This window comes from Coregonus lavaretus, assembly GCF_964263955.1.
Source record: "Coregonus lavaretus genome assembly, chromosome: 2".
In the NCBI taxonomy this organism is placed as follows: Eukaryota; Metazoa; Chordata; class Actinopteri; order Salmoniformes; family Salmonidae; genus Coregonus; species Coregonus lavaretus.
Window position 1 is genome coordinate 10,368,434 of NC_139989.1, and position 20,931 is coordinate 10,389,364.

General features: G+C 48.5%; 1 protein-coding gene across 2 annotated transcripts in view; it reads right to left on the reverse strand.

Moving 5' to 3' along the window:
- The window catches only part of LOC311145591 (uncharacterized protein), a 122,567-nt gene that overhangs the window by 71,203 nt on the left and 30,433 nt on the right, over nt 1–20,931 (reverse strand). For both annotated transcript variants that reach the window (XM_084181872.1, XM_084181871.1), the window contains exon 3: nt 20,712–20,768. In XM_084181872.1, coding sequence (XP_084037998.1) covers nt 20,712–20,768 — 57 coding nt within the window. The remainder of the gene's footprint in view (nt 1–20,711; nt 20,769–20,931) is intronic.

The following is a 20,931-nucleotide window of genomic DNA, read 5'->3' on the forward strand; positions in this document are numbered from 1 at the left end:
AGAGGGAGGGGCACAGGTGGTCCTCGTAACGCCTGGGCCCACTGATGTAGGAAGAGGTGGGCTGACAGTGGTAGAGCAGCCACACGCATCTGTTGCTGAGGAACAAGTTGTCCGTGTTGAGGGCACAGAGGTGCAACTTGTACCAGAGGGAAATGTTATGCAGCAGAAAAAAATTGTTGTAGAAGGTAAGGATGGATCTGAAGGGCCATTTCCTCAGACTGGTGAGGAGGTGCCCAGTACGAGTGCTGTGGTACAGGAGGGGGTACATGTGGAGCTAATCTCCCAGGTAGTGGAGGAGATGCCCACTATAAGTAATGGGTTACAGGAGAGGGTTCATGTGGAGCTCATCTCCCAGGTAGTGGAGGAGATGCCCACTATGAGTGCTGGGATACAGGGGGGGCTAGTCTCCCAGGTAGTGGAGGAGATGCCCACTATGAGTGCTGGGGTACAGGGGGGGCTAGTCTCCCAGGTAGTGGAGGAGATGCCCACTACGAGTAATGGGGTTCAGGTGGGGCTAGTCTCCCAGGTAGTGGAGGAGATGCCCACTACGAGTAATGGGTTCAGGTGGGGCTAGTCTCCCAGGTAGTGGAGGAGATGCCTGGTACGAGTGATGGGGTGCAAGTGGGGAGTGTTGAAAGGGATGTGGTAGAGGGGAGTCAGTGGTCTGTGGCCTCAGTTGAGTAGGATCAGGAGAAGGATATGGATATCTCTCTTGATACGATATCAGCTGGTGAGGACTCAATTTACGATCTAGAGGTGGTAAATGGGTTTCTGGATCAGACTTTTGGGAAATCTGTCAAATTGGCAGATTATTTTGATGTTGATAAGTTTGTGAGGTCAGCTGTGATGTTACAGAAGACGGTGGGGTTAGACCAGTTGAGTGAGAAGAAGCGGTTTCGCTTGAGGAAAATTGTTACTGCTGTTGCAGCAGCAAAAGGTGGTGGGAAACGTGGTCAGGTTAAGAGAAAATTTAAATAATGATGATGATTATGCCTCACAGGGTGTTCTATTCTCTTTGTCTGGTTTCTCTGTGGTATCTTCTGCTTTTCCTTTTTCTTTTCTATATGGAGGTACTAAGGGTAGGTTCTCTCAATATTAATGGAGGAAGGGACAGGAATAAGAGGGCTTGGGTATTAGAAGTAATAAAACAGAAAAGGCTTAATGTAGTTTTCCTACAGGAGACACATAGTGATGAGGAAAATGAGGCTGACTGGGGTATGTGGTGGGAGGGGCAGCATATACTCAGTCATGGTACTAATTTCAGTGCTGGGGTGGCAATCTTGTTTTCTTCAGGCTTAGGGGTGACTGTGGTATCTACAACAGAGATTGTCAAGGGTCGGGTTTTATTGGTCAAGGTGGATGTTATGGGGTTTTTGTTTGTTTTTTTGAATGTTTATGCTCCTAATGAGGGTACAGAGCGTATTGTTGGTTTTGATAAAATAAAGGAAACCTTAAGACAGTGTGACCAAGAGGGGTATATGGTTTTAGGGGGGGACTGGAACTGTACAGTGGATTTTACTGTTGATCGCACCGCTGAAGAACCTCACCTGCGGTCAGCAATTTGTCTGTCTGGTCTATTAACTGAGTTTGAGCTTTCTGATGTGTGGAGAGTAAGGAATGCAAAAGTTAGGCAGTACACATGGCTAAAAGTTAATGAAGGTCATGTCAGTGCAGCAAGGTTAGACAGGTTGTATGTATCTGAGCAATACTGTAGTAGGGTTGGAAGGTGTGACATTACTCCTGTGGGTTTCTCTGATCACCATATTGTCACTGTTGATATTTACTTGTCCTGTCCACGAAGGTCATCATCTTATTGGTATTGTAATGTTAAATTGTTACATGATGTCATGTTTTGTGAAAGGTTTTTGTTGTTTTGGGAAAAATGGAGGGTTACAAAAGGGAATTTTGAGTCCTTGAGACAATGGTGGGAGGTTGGGAAGGCCCAAATACGATTATTTTGTCAACAGTATACTGCTCTGTCTCGAATTGAAGTTAAAGAGACTATCAGGGCCCTTGAGCAGAACATTAAATCTATTGAATTGAAGTTGCTCACTCAGAATGACCCCGGACTAGTCATGAACTTACAGGACAAGAAACATGAATTGAGGTCGTTTCTGCATGAAAGAGTGAAGGGTGCCTTGATTAGGTCTCGTTTCGCGTCCCTCAAGGATATGGATGCTCCTAGTGCTTTTAAAAAAAAACCTAGGACAGTCGACATTGCAACGTAAACAGATGGTCTGCCTTCGTCTCCCTGATGGGAAGGTGACCACGGATGACAGTGAAATGCGTCAACATGCCGTGGATTTCTATTCTGCCCTCTATAAGGCGGAGGATTGTGACTCTCTGTGTACTGAACAGTTGTTACACGGTCTTCCTCAATTGGGACCTGAGCAAAGAGTCGCATTGGACTCTGACATTACACTGCAAGAGCTGTCCACAGCAGTTATGCAGCTCTCAACAGGCCGAGCCCCTGGCATTGATGGTTTACCATCTGAGTTTTATAAGCACTTTTGGGGGTCTATTGGGGAGGATTTTTATGAAGTGGTGTGTGAATCTTTTCATGAGGGCTCTCTTCCTGTATCTTGTCAACGTGCGGTACTTTCACTGTTGCCAAAAAAGGGGGATTTGGCTCTCATAAAAAATTGGAGACCTGTTGCTTTGCTGTGTGCAGAATATAAAATTGTTTCTAAATGTCTCTCAAACAGGTTGAAAGAGTATCTGGGATTGTTGGTCCACAAGGACCAGTCCTACTGTGTACCTGATCGCTCTATTGTTGACAACTTGTTTCTAATAAGAGATGTTTTGGACATTTGTAAACTGTCTGATGTAAATGTGGGTTTACTTTCTTTGGATCAGGAGAAGGCTTTTGATCGTGTGGACCACCAGTACTTGTTTAAAACAATGAAAGCCTTTGGGTTTGGGGATGTTTTTTTGTCTTGGATGAATTTACTGTATGCTGGGGCCTCGTGTATGGTGAAGGTGGGGGGTGGTTTGAGTTGTCCCATCCCTGTCCAAAGGGGCATCAGGCAGGGATGCCCAATTTCAGGGCAGTTATACAGTCTGGCGATTGAACCAATGCTTAGTTTTTTAAGAGCGAAGCTTACTGGTTTCTCTGTGCCAGGTGTAATGAAGGGTCCCACGATAGCACTGTCTGCGTATGCAGATGACGTGACAGTTTTTATTACAGGGGGTGAGGATGTTAAGGTTCTCTCAGACGCTTTAAAGGTGTATGAGGGGGCCTCCTCAGCTAGAGTCAATTGGGGAAAGAGTGAAGCGCTGTGGGCAGGCCAGCTTCAGATGGGGTCCGCTCCACGGTTACCAGGGGGGCTTCAGTGGGGCAGAGATGGGATGAAGACTTTGGGGTTTTTTCTAGGCTCCGATGTCTTTCAGAAAAAGAACTGGGAGGGTGTAGTGGAGAAAGTGTGTGCCAGACTGTCAAGATGGAAATGGATGCTGCCCCAGCTGTCTTATAGGGGAAGGGTACTGGTAGCTAATAACCTAGCTGCCTCTACCCTGTGGCACAGACTAATGATTTTACAGCCACCAAAGGGTCTGATACAAGAGCTTCAGAGGACCCTTGTCAACTTCTTCTGGTCTGGACAACATTGGATTAAAGCTTCAGCCCTGTACCTGCCACTGCACGAGGGTGGGCAAGGCCTGGTGGACATTTCTTCCAGGATCATGGCTTTCCGGCTTCAAGCAGCCCAGAGACTGTTGTACAGTGACGGTTCTAGCTGGGTTGACACAGCCTACGCATTGATGAGGAGAGCGGGCTGTTTGGGCTTAGACAAGCACCTTTTCCTCTTAAAGCTGGAGGGGGGTGAGTTGCCTGGCCTGACTCCATTTTATGAGTCTGTTATGCAGGCTTGGAGAGTTCTGGTCAAGTCCCGTAAGGCCTGCACGCCACCAGGGATGTGGCTTTTTGAAGAGCCTCTTTTTCACAACACTGCCATCCAGTCCCGTGTTCTGGGTTCAGCTAGCCTACGTTCATGCCTGTTAGGCGTGGGGTGTACTAAGCTGGGTCATCTGATGTGGAACAGGAATAGGTCGTTGGAGGAGCTGGGAGAAAGAGCGGGGATCCGATCGTCTCGCCTACTGAGGAAGGTCGTCGCTGAGGTCTGTGATTCCTTGCCAGTACTTCATCTGCAGTATGTGACTGACACTTCCAATTCTGATCGGTGGAAGGAGGGTCTGGATTATGTGTTCCCTGCACTGATTGTTAGTGCTGCGGCGGGGGCATTCGAGGAGGACGTGGGGATGCTGCTTTCCTTCGATACCCCAGAGCTGGGGGAGTTCAAGGAGGTGGGAAAGAAGGCCATGTACAGAATATGTGTAAAGGTGTCCCATGCCTCTTCCCTGGAAGGGGTAAAATCGACGAGGTGGGCGGGTGTGCTTGGTCCAGGTGCCTCCCCAAAAGGCTGTTGGCGATCATTATACAAACTGCCTATTGATAAGAGGACAGCTGACCTCCAATGGAGGATAATACATGGAGCCATAGCCACCAACATGTATCTGGTACACCTGGATCCTACTGTTGGGGAGGGGTGTCCATTCTGTGCTCAGTCTGAAACTCTGGCACATCTGTTTTTACAGTGTCCCAGGTTGGTCGGGATGATTGACCTGATCACTAATTGGTTCTCAGCTCTGGGAGAGGTTTTCTCTTCCCAACTGTATATATTTGGGCCAAAGTACAGGTTTAGTCAGAAAGGTGTAGTTGTGTTGCTTAATTTTGTGTTAGGGGCAGCAAAATTAGCCATATGGAAGACCCGAAAGAACAGTATTCGGGGACAGGGGTCTGTGGATGTGGTGGGAATGCTGGAGGGAATGTTGGCAGCAAGACTAAGGGTTGAGTTTGCCTATTATAAACTTGTCAACAATATTGATCTGTTTATGAGTATATGGGGTATTCAGAGGCTGTTGTGTTCAGTTACTGTGGAGGAGGAATTGGAGTTGTGTTTTTAATTGATGTGTAAATATGGTTTTGTATGAGTATTTGTGTGGTGGGCTCCCAGACCCAATAAAGATTATTTCATTTTCAAACTCTCTCTCTCTCCGTCTCTCTCTGTCTCCGTCTCTCTCTCCGTCTCTCTCTCTCTCCGTCTCTCCCTCTCGCTCTGTCTCTCTCGCTCTGTCTCTCTCTTTCTCGGTCTCTTGCTCTCTCGCGGTCTGTCTCTCTCGCTCTGTATCTCTCTCTGTCTCTCTGGGTCTCTCTCGCTCGCACTCTCTCTCTCTCTCACTCGCACTCTCTCTCTCGCTCTCTCTCGCTCTCTCTGTCTGTCTCTCTCGGTCTGTGTCTCTTTCGGTCTGTCTCGGTCTCTCTCTCTCTCGGTCTCTCTCTCTTGCTCTCTCTCGCTCTCTCGGTCTCTCTCTGCAATTTCTCTCCCTCACTCCCTCTCTCAGTCTTTCGGTCTCTCTCTCTCTTGGCCTCTCTCTCTGTGTCTCTCTCTCTGCCTCTCGGTCCGTCTCTCTCGGTATGTGTCTCTCTCGGTCTGTGTCTCTCTCGGTCTGTGTCTCTCTCTCTCTCTCTCTCTCTCGGTCTCTCTCCCTCGCTCCCTCTCTCTGTCTTTCGGTCTCTTTCGCTCGCTCTGTCGCTCTCTCTCTCTGTCTCTGTCGGTCTCTCTCTTTCAGTCTCTCTCTGTCTCTGTCGGTCTCTCTCTGTCGGTCTTTCTGTCGGTCTCTCTCTGTCTTTCGCTCTCTCTCCGTCTCTCTCGCTCTCTCTCCGTCTCTCTCGCTCTCTCTCTCTGTCTCTCTGTCTCTCGCTCTCTGTCTCTCGCTCTCTGTCTCTCGCTCTGTCTGTCTCTATGTCGGTCTCTCTGTCTCTCTCTTTTTCTCGGTCTCTCTCCGTCTCTCGGTCTCTCTCTGTCTCTCTGTCTCTGTCTCTCTGTCTCTCGCTCTCTGTCTCTCGCTCTCTGTCTCTCGCTCTCTGTCTCTCGCTCTCTGTCTCTCGCTCTGTCTCTCGCTGTCTCTCGCTCGCTGTCTCTCGCTCGCTGTCTCTCGCTCTCTGTCTCTCTCTCTCTCGCTGTCTCTCGCTCTCTGTCTCTCTCTCTCTCGCTGTCTCTCGCTCTCTGTCTCTCGCTCTCTGTCTCTCGTTCTATCTGTCTCTATGTCGGTCTCTCTCGGTCTCTCTGTCTCTCTCTCTTTCTCTCTCTGTCTTTCTCAGTCTCTCTCGGTCTCTGTCTCTCAGTCTCTGTCTCTCAGTCTCTTTCTCTCATTCTCTGTCTCTCAGTCTCTGTCTCTCAGTCTCTGTCTCTCAGTCTCTGTCTCTCAGTCTCTCTCTCTGTCTCTCGGTCTCTCTCCGTCTCTCACGCTCGCTCTCTGTCTCTCACGCTCGCTCTCTGTCTCTCACGCTCGCTCTCTGTCTCTATCTCTCTCGCTGTCTCTCGCTCTCTCTCGCTCTCTGTCTCTCGCTCTGTCTGTCTCTCTCTCTTTCTCAGTCTCTCTCTCTCTTTCTCAGTCTCTCTCTGTCTTTCTCAGTCTCTCTCGGTCTCTCAGTCTCTCTTAGTCTCTCAGTCTCTGCCTCTCAGTCTCTGCCTCTCAGTCTATGCCTCTCAGTCTCTGCCTCTCAGTCTCTGCCTCTCAGTCTCTGCCTCTCAGTCTCTGCCTCTCAGTCTCTGCCTCTCAGTCTCTGCCTCCTCTGTCTCTCAGTCTCTGTCTCTCAGTCTCTGTCTCTCTCTCTGTCTCTCTCTCTGTCTCTCTGTCGGTCTCTGTCTCTCTCTGTCTCTCTCTCTGTCTCTCTCTCTGTCGGTCTCTGTCTCTCTCGGTCTCTGCCTCTCGGTCTCTGCCTCTCGGTCTCTGCCTCTCGGTCTCTGCCTCTCGGTCTCTGCCTCTCGGTCTCTGCCTCTCGGTCTCTGTCGGTCTCTCGGTCTCTGTCGGTCTCTCGGTCTCTGTCGGTCTCTCGGTCTCTGTCGGTCTCTCGGTCTCTCGGTCTCTGCCTCTGTCGGTCTCTCCCTCTGTCGGTCTCTCTCTCTCTGCCTCGGCATCTCTCGGTCTTTCCCTCTGTCAATTTCTCTCCCTCTCTCCCTCGGTCTCTCTCTCTGTCTCTCGCTCGCTCTGTCTCTCGCTCTGTCTCTCGCTCGCTCTGTCTCTCTCTCGCTCGCTCTGTCTGTCTCTCTCTCGCTCGCTTGCTCTGTCTGTCTCTCTTGCTCTGTCTCTCTTGCTCGCTCTGTCTCTCGCTCGCTCTGTCTCTCTCGGTTTCTCTCTCTCTGTCTCTCGATCTCTTGGTCTCGGTCTCAGTCTCTCTCGGTCTCTCTGTCGGTTGCTCTCTCAGTCTCTGTCTTTCAGTCTCTGTCTCTCTCTCTGTCTTTCAGTCTCTGTCTCTCTCTCTGTCTCTCTCTCTCTCTGTCTCTCTCGGCCTCTCTCTGCCGGCCTCTCTCGGTCTGTGTCTCTCTCGGGTCTGTCACTCTCTCTCTCGGTCTATGTCTCTTTCGGTCTCTCTCGGTCTCTCTCGGTTTCTCTCAGTCTCTGTCTCTCTCTCTCTCTCTCAGTCTCTGTCTCTCTCTCTCTCTCTCTCGCTCTCTCTCGCTCTCTCTCGCTCTCTCTGTCTGTCTCTCTCGGTCTGTGTCTCTTTCGGTCTGTCTCGGTCTCTCTCGGTCTCTCTCTCTCGGTCTCTCTCTCTTGCTCTCTCTCGCTCTCTCGGTCTCTCTCTGAAATTTCTCTCCCTCACTCCCTCTCTCAGTCTTTCGGTCTCTCTCTCTCTAGGCCTCTCTCTCTGTGTCTCTCTCTCTGCCTCTCGGTCCGTCTCTCTCGGTATGTGTCTCTCTTGGTCTGTGTCTCTCTCGGTCTGTGTCTCTCTCTCTCTCTCTCTCTCGGTCTCTCTCCCTCGCTCCCTCTCTCTGTCTTTCGGTCTCTTTCGCTCGCTCTGTCGCTCTCTCTCTCTGTCTCTGTCGGTCTCTCTCTTTCAGTCTCTCTCTGTCTCTGTCGGTCTCTCTCTGTCGGTCTTTCTGTCGGTCTCTCTCTGTCTTTTGCTCTCTCTCCGTCTCTCTCGCTCTCTCTCCGTCTCTCTCGCTCTCTCTCTCTTTCTCTCTGTCTCTCGCTCTCTGTCTCTCGCTCTCTGTCTGTCTCTATGTCGGTCTCTCTCGGTCTCTCTGTCTCTCTCTTTTTCTCGGTCTCTCTCCGTCTCTCGGTCTCTCTCTGTCTCTCGGTCTCTCTCTGTCTCTCGGTCTCTCTGTCTCTCGGTCTCTCTGTCTCTCGCTCTCTGTCTCTCGCTCTCTGTCTCTCGCTCTCTGTCTCTATCTCTCTCGCTGTCTCTCGCTCTCTGTCTCTCGCTCTATCTGTCTCTATGTCGGTCTCTCTCGGTCTCTCTGTCTCTCTCTCTTTCTCTCTCTCTATTTCTCAGTCTCTGTCTCTCAGTCTCTGTCTCTCAGTCTCTGTCTCTCAGTCTCTCAGTCTCTGTCTCTCAGTCTCTGTCTCTCAGTCTCTGTCTCTCAGTCTCTCTCTCCGTCTCTCGGTCTCTCTCCGTCTCTCACGCTCGCTCTCTGTCTCTCACGCTCGCTCTCTGTCTCTCACGCTCGCTCTCTGTCTCTCACGCTCGCTCTCTGTCTCTCGCTCTCTCTCGCTGTCTCTCGCTCTGTCTGTCTCTCTCTCTTTCTCAGTCTCTCTCTGTCTTTCTCAGTCTCTCTCGGTCTCTCAGTCTCTCAGTCTCTCTGTCTCTCAGTCTCTCAGTCTCTCTGTCTCTCTGTCTCTCTGTCTCTCTGTCTCTCTGTCTCTCTGTCTCTCTGTCTCTCTGTCTCTCAGTCTCTCAGTCTCTCTGTCTCTCTGTCTCTCTGTCTCTCAGTCTCTGTCTCTCAGTCTCTGCCTCTCAGTCTCTGCCTCTCAGTCTCTGCCTCTCAGTCTCTGCCTCTCAGTCTCTGCCTCTCAGTCTCTGCCTCTCAGTCTCTGCCTCTGTCTCTCAGTCTCTGCCTCTCAGTCTCCCAGTCTCCCAGTCTCTGTCTCTCTGTCGGTCTCTCTCTCTCTCTGTCTCTCTCTCTCTCTGTCTCTCTGTCGGTCTCTGTCTCTCTCGGTCTCTGTCTCTCAGTCTCTGCCTCTCAGTCTCTGCCTCTCAATCTCTGCCTCTCAGTCTCTGCCTCTCTCTGTCGGTCTCTCGGTCTCTGTCTGTCTCTCGGTCTCTGTCTGTCTCTCGGTCTCTGTCTGTCTCTCGGTCTCTGTCTGTCTCTCGGTCTCTGTCTGTCTCTCGGTCTCTGTCTGTCTCTCGGTCTCTCGGTCTCTGTCGGTCTCTCGGTCTCTCGGTCTCTGTCGGTCTCTCGGTCTCTCGGTCTCTGTCGGTCTCTCGGTCTCTGTCGGTCTCTCTCCCTCTGTCGGTTTCTCCCTCTGTCGGTCTCTCCCTCTGTCGGTCTCTCCCTCTGTCGGTCTCTCCCTCCCTCGGTCTCTCTCTCTGTCTCTCGCTCGCTCTGTCTCTCGCTCGCTCTGTCTCTCTCTCTCTCGCTCTGTCTGTCTCTCTCGCTCGCTCTGTCTGTCTCTCTCTCGCTCGCTTGCTCTGTCTGTCTCTCTTGCTCTGTCTCTCTCGCTCGCTCTGTCTCTCGCTCGCTCTGTCTCTCTCGGTTTCTCTCTCTCCATCTCTCGATCTCTTGGTCTCGGTCTCAGTCTCTCTCGGTCTCTCTGTCGGTTGCTCTCTCAGTCTCTGTCTTTCAGTCTCTGTCTCTCTCTCTGTCTTTCAGTCTCTGTCTCTCTCTCTCTGTCTCTCTCGGCCTCTCTCTGCCTGTCTCTCTCGGTCTGTGTCTCTCTCGGGTCTGTCACTCTCGGTCTGTCTCTCTCTCGGTCTGTCTCTCTCTCGGTCTGTGTCTCTTTCGGTCTCTCTCGGTTTCTCTCAGTCTCTGTCTCTAAGTCTCTGTCTCTCTCTCTCTCTCTCTCTCGCTCTGTCTCTCTCTCTCGCACTGTCTCTCTCACTCTGTCTCTCGCACTGTCTCTCGCACTGTCTCTCTCGCTCTGTCTCTCTCTCTCGCTCTGTCTCTCTCTCTCGCACTGTCTCTCGCTCTGTCTCTCTCTCTCGCACTCTCTCTCTCGCACTGTCTCTCTCGCTCTGTCTCTCTCTCTCCGTCTCTCTCTCTCCGTCTCTCTCTCTCCATCTCTCTCTCTCCGTCTCTCTCTGTCTCCGTCTCTCTCTCTCGCTCTGTCTCTCTCTTTCTCGGTCTCTTGCTCTCTCGCGGTCTGTCTCTCTCGCTCTGTATCTCTCACTGTCTCTCTGGGTCTCTCTCGCTCGCACTCTCTCTCTCTCACTCGCACTCTCTCTCTCGCTCTCTCTCTCTCTCTCGCTCTCGCTCTCTCTCTCTCGCTCTCTCTCGCTCTCTCTGTCTGTCTCTCTCGGTCTGTGTCTCTTTCGGTCTGTCTCGGTCTCTCTCTCTCTCTCTCGGTCTCTCTCTCTTGCTCTCTCTCGCTCTCTCGGTCTCTCTCTGCAATTTCTCTCCCTCACTCCCTCTCTCTGTCTTTCGGTCTCTTTCGCTCTCTCTGTCGCTCTCTCTCTCTGTCTCTGTCGGTCTCTCTCTTTCAGTCTCTCTCTGTCTCTGTCGGTCTCTCTCTGTCGGTCTTTCTGTCGGTCTCTCTCTGTCTTTCGCTCTCTCTCCGTCTCTCTCGCTCTCTCTCCGTCTCTCTCAATCTCTCTCTCTCTGTCTCTCGCTCTCTGTCTCTCGCTCTCTGTCTCTCGCTCTCTGTCTCTCGCTCTGTCTGTCTCTATGTCGGTCTCTCTGTCTCTCTCTCTTGCTCTCTCTCGCTCTCTCGGTCTCTCTCTGCAATTTCTCTCCCTCACTCCCTCTCTCTGTCTTTCGGTCTCTTTCGCTCTCTCTGTCGCTCTCTCTCTCTGTCTCTGTCGGTCTCTCTCTTTCAGTCTCTCTCTGTCTCTGTCGGTCTCTCTCTGTCGGTCTTTCTGTCGGTCTCTCTCTGTCTTTCGCTCTCTCTCCGTCTCTCTCGCTCTCTCTCCGTCTCTCTCAATCTCTCTCTCTCCGTCTCTCTCTGTCTCTCTGTCTCTCGCTCTCTGTCTCTCGCTCTCTGTCTCTATCTCTCTCGCTCGCTGTCTCTTGCTCTCTGTCTCTCGCTCTATCTGTCTCTATGGTCGGTCTCTCTCGGTCTCTCAGTCTCTCTCGGTCTCTGTCTCTCTCGGTCTCTGTCTCTCTCTCTCAGTCTCTCTCTCTCAGTCTCTCTCTCTCAGTCTCTGTCTCTCAGTCTCTGTCTCTCAGTCTCTCTCTCAGTCTCTGTCTCTCAGTCTCTGTCTCTCAGTCTCTGTCTCTCAGTCTCTGTCTCTCAGTCTCTGTCTCTCAGTCTCTGTCTCTCAGTCTCGGTCTCTCAGTCTCGGTCTCTCGGTCTCTCTCCGTCTCTCACGCTCGCTCTCTGTCTCTCACGCTCTCGCTCTGTCTCTCACGCTCTCGCTCTGTCTCTCTCTCTCGCTCTGTCTCTCTCTCTCGCACTGTCTCTCTCTCTCTCCGTTTCTCTCTCTCTCCGTCTCTCTCTCTCTCCGTCTCTCTCTCTCTCCGTCTCTCTCTCTCTCCGTCTCTCTCTCTCTCCGTCTCTCTCTGTCTCCGTCTCTCTCTCCGTCTCTCTCTGTCTCTCTCTTTCTTGGTCTCTTGCTCTCTCGCGGTCTGTCTCTCTCGCTCAGTCTCTCACTGTCTCTCTGGGTCTCTCTCGCTCGCACTCTCTCTCTCACTCGCACTCTCTCTCTCTCTCTCTCTCGCTCGCTCGCTCGCTCTCTCTCTCTCGCTCTCTCTCACTCTCTCTCACTCTCTCTCGCTCGCTCTGTCTGTCTCTCTCGGTCTGTGTCTCTTTCGGTCTGTCTCGGTCTCTCTCTCTCTCTCGGTCTCTCTCTCTCTCTTGCTCTCTCTCGCTCTCTCGGTCTCTCTCTGCAATTTCTCTCCCTCTCTCTGTCTTTCGGTCTCTTTCGCTCGCTCTGTCGGTCTCTCTCTGTCGGTCTCTCTGTCTCTCTCTCTTTCTCGGTCTCTCTCCGTCTCTCTCTGTCTCTCTGTCTCTCGCTCTCTGTCTCTCGCTCTCTGTCTCTATCTCTCTCGCTCGCTGTCTCTTGCTCTCTGTCTCTCGCTCTATCTGTCTCTATGGTCGGTCTCTCTCGGTCTCTCTGTCTCTCTCTGTCTTTCTCAGTCTCTCTCGGTCTCTGTCTCTCTCTCTCAGTCTCTCTCTCTCAGTCTCTCTCTCTCAGTCTCTCTCTCTCAGTCTCTCTCTCTCAGTCTCTGTCTCTCAGTCTCTGTCTCTCAGTCTCTGTCTCTCAGTCTCTGTCTCTCAGTCTCTGTCTCTCAGTCTCTGTCTCTCAGTCTCTGTCTCTGTCTCTCAGTCTCTGTCTCTCAGTCTCTGTCTCTCAGTCTCGGTCTCTCGGTCTCTCTCCGTCTCTCACGCTCGCTCTCTGTCTCTCACGCTCTCGCTCTGTCTCTCACGCTCTCGCTCTGTCTCTCTCTCTCGCTCTGTCTCTCTCTCTCGCACTGTCTCTCTCTCTCTCTCCGTTTCTCTCTCTCCGTCTCTCTCTCTCCGTCTCTCTCTCTCTCCGTCTCTCTCTCTCTCCGTCTCTCTCTCTCTCCGTCTCTCTCTCCGTCTCTCTCTGTCTCTCTCTTTCTCGGTCTCTTGCTCTCTCGCGGTCTGTCTCTCTCGCTCAGTCTCTCACTGTCTCTCTGGGTCTCTCTCGCTCGCACTCTCTCTCTCACTCGCACTCTCTCTCTCTCTCTCTCGCTCGCTCTCTCTCTCTCGCTCTCTCTCACTCTCTCTCGCTCGCTCTGTCTGTCTCTCTCGGTCTGTGTCTCTTTCGGTCTGTCTCGGTCTCTCTCTCTCTCTCGGTCTCTCTCTCTCTCTTGCTCTCTCTCGCTCTCTCGGTCTCTCTCTGCAATTTCTCTCCCTCTCTCTGTCTTTCGGTCTCTTTCGCTCGCTCTGTCGGTCTCTCTCTGTCGGTCTTTCTGTCGGTCTCTCTCTGTCGGTCTTTCTGTCGGTCTCTCTCTGTCTCTCTCTCTTTCTCTCTCTGTCTTTCTCAGTCTCTCAGTCTCTGTCTCTCAGTCTCTGTCTCTCAGTCTCTGTCTCTCAGTCTCTGTCTCTCAGTCTCTCTCGCTGTCTCTCGCTCTTTCTCAGTCTCTCTCTCTTTCTCAGTCTCTCTCTCTTTCTCAGTCTCTCTCTGTCTTTCTCAGTCTCTCTCTCTCTTCTCAGTCTCTCTCTGCCTCTCAGTCTCTGCCCCTCAGTCTCTGCCCCTCAGTCTCTGCCCCTCAGTCTCTGCCCCTCAGTCTCTGCCCCTCAGTCTCTGCCCCTCAGTCTCTGCCCCTCAGTCTCTGCCTCTCAGTCTCTGCCTCTCAGTCTCTGCCTCTCAGTCTCTGCCTCTCAGTCTCTGCCTCTCAGTCTCTGCCTCTCAGTCTCTGTCTCTCAGTCTCTGTCTCTCAGTCTCTGTCTCTCAGTCTCTGTCTCTGTCTCTGTCTCTCTGTCGGTCTCTGTCTCTCTCTGTCTTTCGGTCTCTCTCTCGGTCTCTCTCGGCCTCTCTCTCTCTCTCTGCCTCTCGGTCTGTCTCTCTTGGTCTGTCTCTCTCTCGGTCTCTCTCTTTCACTGCTGTTGCAGCCCTCAGTCGTAAATAATAATAATAATAATAATAATAATAATAATAATAATATGCCATTCAGCAGACGTTTTTATCCAAAGCGACTTACAGTCATGCGTGCATAATTTTTTGTGTGTGTATGGGTGGTCCCGGGGATCGAACCCACTACCTTGGCGTTACAAGCGCTGTGCTCTACCAGCTGAGCTACAGAGGACCACTGTAAGTAGGTACGTAGGCCAACCTGACCCATATAGCTGCAGCTTGAGCTGGAGTAGGTAAGTAGGCCAACCTGACCCATATAGCTGCAGCTTGAGCTGGAGATCTCCCCCCGGAGCGGAGAGACAGAGAGAAGCCTGCCAAGAGGCCACACAGCAGTGCTACCCAGTCCCCCTGCTCCGCTCAGCAGAGAACTGGAGAGCACATATACACATACTGTACAGATGAACATCAACACACAGATGCACAGACACACACAGTGCTAACTCCAGTCTAATGGCACAAAGAGGAGAAGGAATAGACAGGCCAGAATGATCTGATCTCACAAGGGTGCGAGTAAAGTTAAATGAAGGAAGAAGGATAGAGCTCTCCTAAGAGTAAAGGCTGTGTTAGACAAGGACATCAAAACAGTTCCCTGCACTGCAGCAGTAGGAAAAGCCAAGTGTGTTTCTAGTCCCTCTTGTATTGTTAAACATTACTAAACCAAGCAGAGTACTTCAATGCAGGTTCTCCATTTCCATAAGCTAATGCATATGGCCTAAAAATCATATCTCATTTTTTCAAACTTATGGGTGATTCACGATGTCTTGATTTTTTAAATGTTTTCTAAATAACCTTTGTTGTACAATTAAAGGTAAAATAAACTACATTTCAAATAGTCAGCAGTAATCTAATGAATTCAGGGCTTGTGAAATGATACATAGGCTAAATATAAGCCTTCCACAACCATAACACCCACTAATCATTTAATCATAATAGTTTATCCTGCTTTTTTGCAGTAATCACTGATCTGGCTTTGAAGTCTATCAAAATGCCCTTTTTGTTACACATTTAAACAGAACCATGCATAATGCACATTCACTAAAAATGACCAACGTCTTTTAGCAGGCATTATAGAAAATTAATACAGGTCTCATAAACAATCTCTCAAGCACAAAGCCCACGTGCTAGTGTGTAGCCAGCTAATCTTTATATTTAAAGTCTAGCCAACTTGGACCTATTTGCTAGCTAACAAGGTAAAAGAGTAGAATTGTTATGAACACACCCTTCAGTCCGTCTCAAACTGTTTGAACAGCATTCTAGCCTGTCCACTTTGTTCAGATGTTGAAATCAAGTGACCTACCTTATTTCTCAGAATAAGAACGAGTTGCCAATTCCTTATATAATTGTTTTTATGCTCATTGCACATTTATAAAACACAGACTAGATAGCTAGTACACTGAGCATTCATTTTCCAGAATCAATGTTCATTGATACTTCCGTTTTGTTAGGGGCTGCTCTTTGCACAATTTGAGGAGTTGAAACTTAAAAAGGGTTTAGTTAGAAAGGCTAACTTCTCCTCTATTACAGAAAAGATTTTGTTGGACCAAACCTCAAATGCAAATAACGAGTTGAAACGGCTTGTTGTCAGAGAGGAAGAAGTGCTCTTTCATCTTTGTTGCTGTGAGTGGCAGGGGCTTGGTGTGTGTGTGTGTGTATGTGTATATGTGTATGTGTGTGTGTGTTTGTGTGAACAGGAAGGTGCAGAGTCACAGCACAGAAGGAGCAAAGGAGACGAGACCAAAAAGACAACATTAAAACAAGCGGACATAAATGCTCATAAAACTAAAAACTTAAAAACACGTTATTCTTGCGATTCAGGCATTTGGAATATCGTGCAAAAACATACATTTGAATTAATCTAATTAATACTATATAATCGCCCAGCCTTAAAATGGAGGGTTAAGAAGTTTGTCCATTAATATTAATAATATATTATACTGTTTATTAAGAAAGGCTAAAAAGCCCTGTTCAAAGTGTACCCGTTTCGGCCACCAGCAGGCTTCTGAAGCAGAGTGCCATTTCTAATGTAAGTTGTAAAGTTAATATGGCAAAAACACACAGCATCGAAAGGTTACTATGGTAAGAATGGCGTTAGCATAGCACCACTCTCTCACAGCTTTCAATAAAAAGACAATGAGATCTGAAGTGTTAGGTGGAGTGAATGAACATTTCATGATATAATTTGAACAGGAAATAAAAGTCAGAATCAACATTGAAAAGCAAAAAGCAGCATTCACAGAATCAACAAGGGGTTAATTGGAGGTTAACTAGTGAAGAAAGAGAAATCCAAAGCCAGGTTGTGTAAGAGTTTATTAGAACAAGGTGCAGACAGATGGACAAACTAAGACAGACAGATAGTCTATAAATAGAGCGCTGTACACAGATGCGCTACACAACAGTGGAGGAAGAGGAGGTTTGATATCAAGAACACGAAGAGTAGTCAAAATCAAGGGGACGACTGTCTGAGAGCAACAGAATTTGGTATGTCATCCTTAACTTTCACTTTTACTTAAATTGAAATAAAAGGAAACAAAAGATTAATGAGAAAGCGGGTGTGGTTTCACGTCGAGTGTTGTGTTAAAAAGCAGTGTCTTAGAAAAAAAATATCAGAGTTTTAGAAACAGCCCAGACTTTTAGGACAGAGACAACCTCACATCAGAGCTAGAAGCAGTGTGAGTTTGGTGTCAGGAGAACAGGCTGGCAGAGCTATCCCAGTAAGAGACAAGGTGCTGACGGGAGGAGAGCGGCTGGCATTGGTACTGTCTATCAAATCAAATCAGAGTTTATTGTGTGTGTGTTTGTGTGCGTGTGGAGATGAACTTCTCTACTGAAGCATATTAAAACATCACCAAGAAAGTGAGTGAGACAAGGAAGAGAGAGAGAGGGAGAGCGAGTGAATGAAAGAGAGAGATGCTACTTTATAAATTGGGTCGAGAAACTTTGTGGAAGGGTGATGAGTATGTAAACTCCACTTATGAATAAATAAAAAGTGTGTGTGCATATGCGTTTAAGAATAATCATGGGGTGCTCATGTGTGTGCAATATATTACAGCTACTAGTAGTGTGCATAATTTCCAGGAACAACATGTAAAAAGCCCAAGGGGCCATATCAGAAATGAGAAGAGGATAGGGTGACAGACAGGCGTGTTTGTGACGGTACTCTGTCATCATGACCAGCCATATTAACAGTACTTTCACCCTGAGCTGTAGCATCCAATAACACTCATCTAGGGCCCTAGAAAATCTGCGATGCGGAGAACGCGGACAGAATCACGGAATCCAGACAAAGCGGAATTCAACAATATTCTAAAATGTATTGGACTTAATAGGGAATCAACTAAATGTATTGAAAATTACTTAATTTGCCCAAGTTTATCATGACATGAACAGAATGTATCAGTGATTCGTATTTCCTGCAACTTTCTGAGGAGGAAACGAGAATTCCCCGTCTGTGTATGAGCGGTGCGAGCCTCTACCACTTTGTGTAGCCTTAGCTATGATGCTAATGAAAATCTTCTGGTAGATGGAAAGGCTCCCAACGACCTTCTCGTTTAACTACAAAGTAGCCTATGCTTCCCTGGCAGAATGATATCATGATTATTCGCATCAGTCCAGTGGGTGTTTGTTTTGCAAACTCTACCATCACACGTGCACTACAAAAACACAGCTAAACAACAGGTGCCCACTAGAATTAAAAGGGTAACTACACCCAAAAATCAACATTTGTAAATTTTCCCAGACCTCAAAAGTGGTTTCCTGATGTGGTTTAAGCATTGTTGTGGACTTACAACATCCAATTTAGTTGTTTTTCTATTTTAAAAATGTGTGATTTTGAAATCGATAAACCTGAAAAAACAGGGGAAAACGGAAACCTGGAAAAAACAAATGGAGAACACGGAATTTGGTTTTAAAAAATGTAATCAGGCAAAAATATCAAAGAGATTTTATAGGACCCTACTCATACTGCACAAACATCTACACCTCTAGGGTGTTGGAACAGGGAGGGACTCTGTGGTTTTGTATAGAAGAGTGTAGAAAGCACGTTTGCGTGTGTGTGTGTGTGTGAGTCTATATTCTGTCAGAATGTTCCTTGTGTGTATGAGTCTGTATCTGCATTGCGATTGTGTGCTCGTGTGCCTGATAATCTGTGTAGGTGGAGGCATCTTTCTGCTCATGTAGTCCTCTAGGCTCAATCACCCAGGCTTAGAGTAGGCAAGAGAGTGGACTTATGCAGGCGGCAGTGGAGCACCCTAACCCTTTATTCTGATGGAAGGTTGGCGAGAGTCAGGAGGGGGTCCACAATGTTTCCTACAGAGGTCTCCAGGCTGATGGGCATTGGGGTGGTGGTTAGAGGGGGAGGGGGTACTGAGGAGGGAGAGGAGAGGTGCAGAGAAGCAGAAGCACAGCTGACACTCGGGCGGCGGCTCGTTCTAGTCCTCTGAAGCTTGGATTGGTGAAAGACAAGAGAGAGGAGAGTTGAGGGAAGAGAGGAAGAAAAAGACGAGGATAAAGAAATGTAGGAAATAAGAAAAAGAGGATGAGAGAGAGAGAGAGATGAATGGTAGATAGGAGGCAGAGAGAGATGAATGGTAGATAGGAGGCAGAGAGAGATGAATGGTAGATAGGAGGCAGAGAGAGATGAATGGTAGATAGGAGGCAGAGAGAGATGAATGGTAGATAGGAGGCAGAGAGAGATGAATGGTAGATAGGAGGCAGAGAGAGATGAATGGTAGATAGGAGGCAGAGAGAGATGAATGGTAGATAGGAGGCAGAGAGAGATGAATGATCCAAAAGAAAGGGAAAGAGAGTATAAGAGTGAGTATGAATAGGAGTGGGGGGGACATGGTGGGTGAGAGGGGCGATAGGGAAGGGAACAAGAGTGCTGGTTAGTAAAGCGATAACAACAGGACCATATATGCCAACTACAACACCTGCCTACTCCAAGCATTTCCCCATGCAGTAGCATACATGCGTCCCAGCCAGTGGCATCATGCAGCACACACACACACACACACACACACACACACACACACACACACACACACACACACACACACACACACACACACACACACACACACACACACACACAGACTGCTTCTCATGGCTCCCAAACTTTGGTTCCTGTCTCTGCATTTAGCTTACGTTCTCAATTCTCTGACCTAGTTCCTACTTATCCCTCCTGCCTCTACTGTACTCTACTCCCCAAAAGGTTACTTTTGATAACAATGATAAATGGAATCAATGCACCCAGAAAAGGCCAGATGCTACGTGCAAGTAGTCCAGCACAATGGCATCACCAGTAGTTGGCTATTACACAAAACGTAGTAAATATCTTAATCTCTTACTATCAATGGGTAGACGTTATTTCATATAAACATATCTTAATATCTTACTATCAATGGGTAGACGTTATTTCATATAAACATATCTTAATCTCTTACTATCAATGGGTAGACGTTATTTCATATAAACATATCTTAATGTCTTACTATCAATGGGTAGACGTTATTTCATATAAACATATCTTAATCTCTTACTATCAATGGGTAGACGTTATTTCATATCTTCTTTTTAAGCAATAATCTCTCTATAAGATAGCTGATGACATCTTCTTGTATCCTGTAGTGGATTTGAGACAAATCAAGATTCAGACAGGATTAAGTGAATACAGGCTCTAAGTCTGGACTGGAGCATGGTCTGAAACTCCAAAATACATCCTCCCTGAGAACACCCCTGTCCCACAGCATATCCCCCCCCCCTCTCACACACACACACACACACCACACACCACACACACACTCGTGCGCACATACTGCACCCGCACACTCAGACAGTTTGTAACTGCAGTGACTGATGCTGACCGAGGCATGCAAACAGATCGAGGGACGGAGACAGACAGACGGACGGACAGAGGTCACGCCAACACAGACGACCGCCCGCAGTCCTGCGCCCCATTAACGCCCTCCCATCAACCCACGGTCAGATGGGCAAGGCAGGCGGGCATTATGCCATGCTGGGCACAGCCACACTGCCAATGGGCACAAGCTCTCTAGTCTTATTCAACTCAACCTGGGCTGAAGGGAGAGAGAGTTGTACTCTACTTGTGTGGTAAGTATGAATGTTAGTGTAGGAGAGCAAAAAGCATTGGGTGCATCAGACTAAGTATTTCCTCCATGCAATCTCATCTTGGTCATGCACGGTACTTCAAGAAAAGGGTTATGTGAAGTGGATTGGAATGCTCAGAAAGGCAAAGAAATCCAAAGACAACGAAAGAAAGAAAATGAGTGTACAAAGCACACACACACACACACACACACAAAGTGGAATTCCCCTGAAATGTACTGAAATATATGCAGACATCCTACGGCACAGGTTTGTCTGTTAGTGGATAATTAAAAGGGCTGCTCAATAGGAGACGGTACAAAGGCAGAGCAGCGTTCATTTCCTCCCTGTAGTGCTGCAGTTGGTTAATTACCACAGAGGAGAGAGGGAATAATGAAGCTTCCAGCAGATAGTCATAACACTGTGATAAAGACTGCTCAGCTAGTCACAGAACACTTCATTTCAGATGGAAGGACAAGAGAGTAGAGACAGCACTTCAGCACTTGAGAAACTGAAGTGATCCACGGCAGCACTTGAGAAAGTGCAACATGAGTGCTCACAGAAACACCTGCTTTCTTGTCCCTTCAAGGTTCTTATACACAATGCAGGATTGAAGATGACAGAGATTCTGTAACTTCTATAGAGTTACTGTGAACAGCAGTGATGGCTATTCAGCCTCTCTGATACAGACGAAAGTGAAAAGTAAGGTAAAGATGAACGTCTCTATAATTTGAGAGGAAATGAAAGACAGAATATCGGTCTTGTACTCTTAGTGTGTGACAGGATGCTGTTGAACCTCAAAAAGGTCCAACCAATACATAACTAACCTTACACATCCTGCCCTGAAAGTCCCTGGTTGACAATACAAGTAGAAATAGAGTCAACCCAACCACACACACTCAAAACACTCAAAAAGAGAAATAACTCAAGCAAAGGACGAGGACACAGGAAGCAGGAAGTAGAGGAGGAGAAAGAGGCGTGACGGACGAAGGTGCATGAGAATGGTCAGGTGGTACGTTCAGAGTGGCCGAGGACAGAGGAGTGGAAAATTCTGGGAATTAACTCTTACCAGGTTTTTGTGCCCCTTGGGCGTCCTGCTCGCCATTCTCCAACACAGGGTCGGCATCTGCTCACACACACACACACACAGATTAGGCCGACTACCTATTAGCTTTCTGCTTGGACACACACACACACATACCCCAACAAGGCGTGTTGGTGCGTCAGCTGGAACCAACACATAATTACTACCTAAGGTACTTCTGAAGTTGGCCATCATGGAAAACTGG